Source organism: Astatotilapia calliptera, chromosome 3 (assembly GCF_964374335.1).
Source record: "Astatotilapia calliptera chromosome 3, fAstCal68.1, whole genome shotgun sequence".
Taxonomy (NCBI): Eukaryota; Metazoa; Chordata; class Actinopteri; order Cichliformes; family Cichlidae; genus Astatotilapia; species Astatotilapia calliptera.
The window spans coordinates 33,732,231-33,735,149 of record NC_137424.1 but is presented as its reverse complement, the minus strand read 5'-3'; the positions used below and the strand labels follow the sequence as shown (position 1 = coordinate 33,735,149).

Here is a 2,919-nt window from a genome sequence, read left to right as displayed (position 1 = left end):
ATTACCACGGGGACCACCGTTACCTTCACCCTCCACATCCTCTCGAGCTCTTCTCTGAGCCCTTGGTATTTCTCCAGCTTCTCGTGTTCCTTCTTCCTGATATTGCTGTCATTCGGAACCGCTACATCGATCACTACGGCCGTCTTCTTCTGTTTGTCTACCACCACTATGTCCGGTTGGTTAGCCACCACCATTTTGTCCGTCTGTATCTGGAAGTCCCACAGGATCTTAGCTCGGTCATTCTCCACCACCCTTGGGGGCATCTCCCATTTTGACCTCGGGACTTCTAGGTTATACTCGGCACAGATGTTCCTGTACACTATGCCGGCCACTTGGTTATGGCGTTCCATGTATGCCTTGCCTGCTAGCATCTTGCACCCTGCTGTTATGTGCTGGATTGTCTCTGGGGCATCTTTACACAGCCTGCACCTGGGGTCTTGCCTGGTGTGATAGACCCCAGCCTCTATGGATCTTGTACTCAGAGCTTGTTCTTGTGCTGCCATGATTAGTGCCTCTGTGCTGTCTTTCAGTCCAGCTTTGTCCAGCCACTGGTAGGATTTCTGGATATCAGCCACCTCCTCTATCTGCCGGTGGTACATACCGTGCAGGGGTATATATATATATATATATATATATATATATATATATATATATATATATATATATATATATATATATATATATATATATATAATGGAAACTAACCAGAGATACAACATATTGTTAAAGAAAAATGAAATGACTGGCATGGAAGTTACAATTCATCTCGGTGTTCCTCAATGCATTTAATCCGTTTGTTCAGCTCTCCCAGTTCCTTTTCAGTTTCCTCCATTTTCTCACCCAAGTTCTTATTCTTCCTGTCAATTTCAACCTTAATCACCGCCACTAAATTCTTATAGCTCTCCATAAGTGTGACTTCTTCATAAAAACCATCAGGTGAATCTTTCGTAGATCTTTTCATCACTTCGATAAACGGATCCATAAGCTTCAAGTATTCACTCAACAGTTCGGAATTGAAGTTCACCTCTTCCTCACGCTGAGCCTGATGGAAATTTAACAGTTTCATATTACAGGAAGGCAGTTTACTATGTTGTAACGTTATATTTGGTCATATATATCCATGAGTTTCTTATTGCAGTTCTCTGAACATGCACTGACCTTCAGTTTGTCCAGATGTTGTTTCATGTTCTGATAGTTTTCTTTGAATTGTGTCTGAAATCAATCATATACAAGTGGTTACACTAAAAAATACAACAGCAACTTTGTTTGTGGTGACTCGCAAAATTACTGAAGGTTAAGAAAAAACAATTTACCAGCTGGTCCTTGTCTATCCAAGCACTTGAAAGGGAAACCAGAGACAGCAGCGTGAACATGAGGAACAAGCCTTTGGTGGTGCTGCAAACAGTCACTGATGCCATCACTCTTCTGAGAAACTCTGTCTCTAAGCCAAAGACGTACAGTGTTAAGAGTTGAATTGAAGGTTTACAAACTACAGATGAACATCTTCATTATCCAGTGGAGTTATCATTTTAAATTTTAAAAAGTGCAACTTTAAAGATTTACAAAGAATCACGATTGAAAAACTCAAATTACAACTCAATCTAAAACGTTTAATTTCTTTATAAGAAAATGTGAAGTCTGTATAAACCATGTTATAGTGAGTTACTTACCTGTGATGAAGCTGATGAATGAAGAAACAAAGATACGGCTCATCACACAGTTCTTTTATACATGCTTGTGGTGACACCTCCCATTTTGTGCGTGTGTGTGTGTTGTGTGTGGGCATGCGGTTGGGTGTGCTGCAGTGTGGTCTGCGTGCAGAGCCATTAACAGTTAGCTTCCTCAGACTTTCAGTTTTGTTTCTGTCAATAGAAAATTGTACTTAGTAGTCAGTATAATCTTTTAATAATATAAGTTTTGAAGATATGCGTAGCCTATTTTAGAGTTTAGAAATGTGTTAGAATGTAGAATTATTGTAGAGACACTGACACTGTCCTCGATGTAATAAAGACCTGAGTATGTCAGGAATTTAGGAGTAGATTTCTAGGAGACCCTCCCCCAGTTTGAACTGTGAAAGTGAGACAAAGAGAGGTTAATGTTGCGTGGGAATTCCTCAGGGCATGCCTGGGTGGGAGTCTCAAAGTTTGTAACTAAAATAACTTTGGTTTGGAAGGGAGATGGACTTTTATGACCTTCGGGAAGGCACGTACATAGAGATATACGCACATAGTGCTTTAACTGTTACGCACGCACATCCACACGCACACTCACACATACACACAGGTACGCGCATACACTCTGTAGAAGCCTACATGCAGTTTAATTTGAAATGTATGCTTTTATTTTGATAGTGCAGAAAACAGGAAGTTGGGCGAGAGGAGAGTGGAGCCATATGGTTTTTTGACCTCGCAATCTCTCTTCATCCATTTTGAATTGACCTTTATAAGTTTTTGTAATTTGGAATTCTGTTGCTGTGTACCTGTTTGGACTATTGAAGTAAATATTGAGAAGCTATCAAGGACTGCGGTTTCGTTTTTTGTTTTTTGTGGATAAGGAAAGAGGGACCAAGCGGAGCGTCAAGCTAAGGCTCCATTAGAAGGAAACCTACATTAGTCAAAAAACCTGCTCTTCACGGATTAATGGAGTTTGGAAACGCCTGACTATAAAGTAAGAAGGAAATACCGAACCGAGGAAAAACTGAAGATGGAAAACCGTAAGTCTTAAATTGCCTTGCCTTTTTTTTTTAATTTGCTGAGGTGCATGTGTATTGATTGAGTTTGGAATTTTGCTACCCATGGACGAACAAAACAGTGGAAAAAGGATTGTAAAAATGACTGAGAAGGCTATGGAAGACTGCAAGACTAGAAATGTCAACACACGTAGACATAAGCTCTCTCAATTAACCGGCATGAAAAAAGA

General features: G+C 40.2%; 1 protein-coding gene across 1 annotated transcript; it reads right to left on the bottom strand.

Moving 5' to 3' along the window:
- Window positions 1–658: 658 nt before the first annotated feature.
- On the bottom strand, window positions 659–1,817 carry LOC145426281 (uncharacterized). The gene is made up of 4 exons (XM_080299904.1): window positions 1,671–1,817; window positions 1,314–1,441; window positions 1,159–1,212; window positions 659–1,042 (listed from the first exon to the last, which is right to left on the bottom strand). The coding sequence occupies exons 1-4, from the start codon at window positions 1,711–1,713 to the stop codon at window positions 755–757; spliced, it is 513 nt and encodes a 170-aa protein (XP_080156030.1). The 5' UTR covers window positions 1,714–1,817; the 3' UTR covers window positions 659–754.
- Between the last annotated feature and the right edge of the window lie 1,102 nt (window positions 1,818–2,919).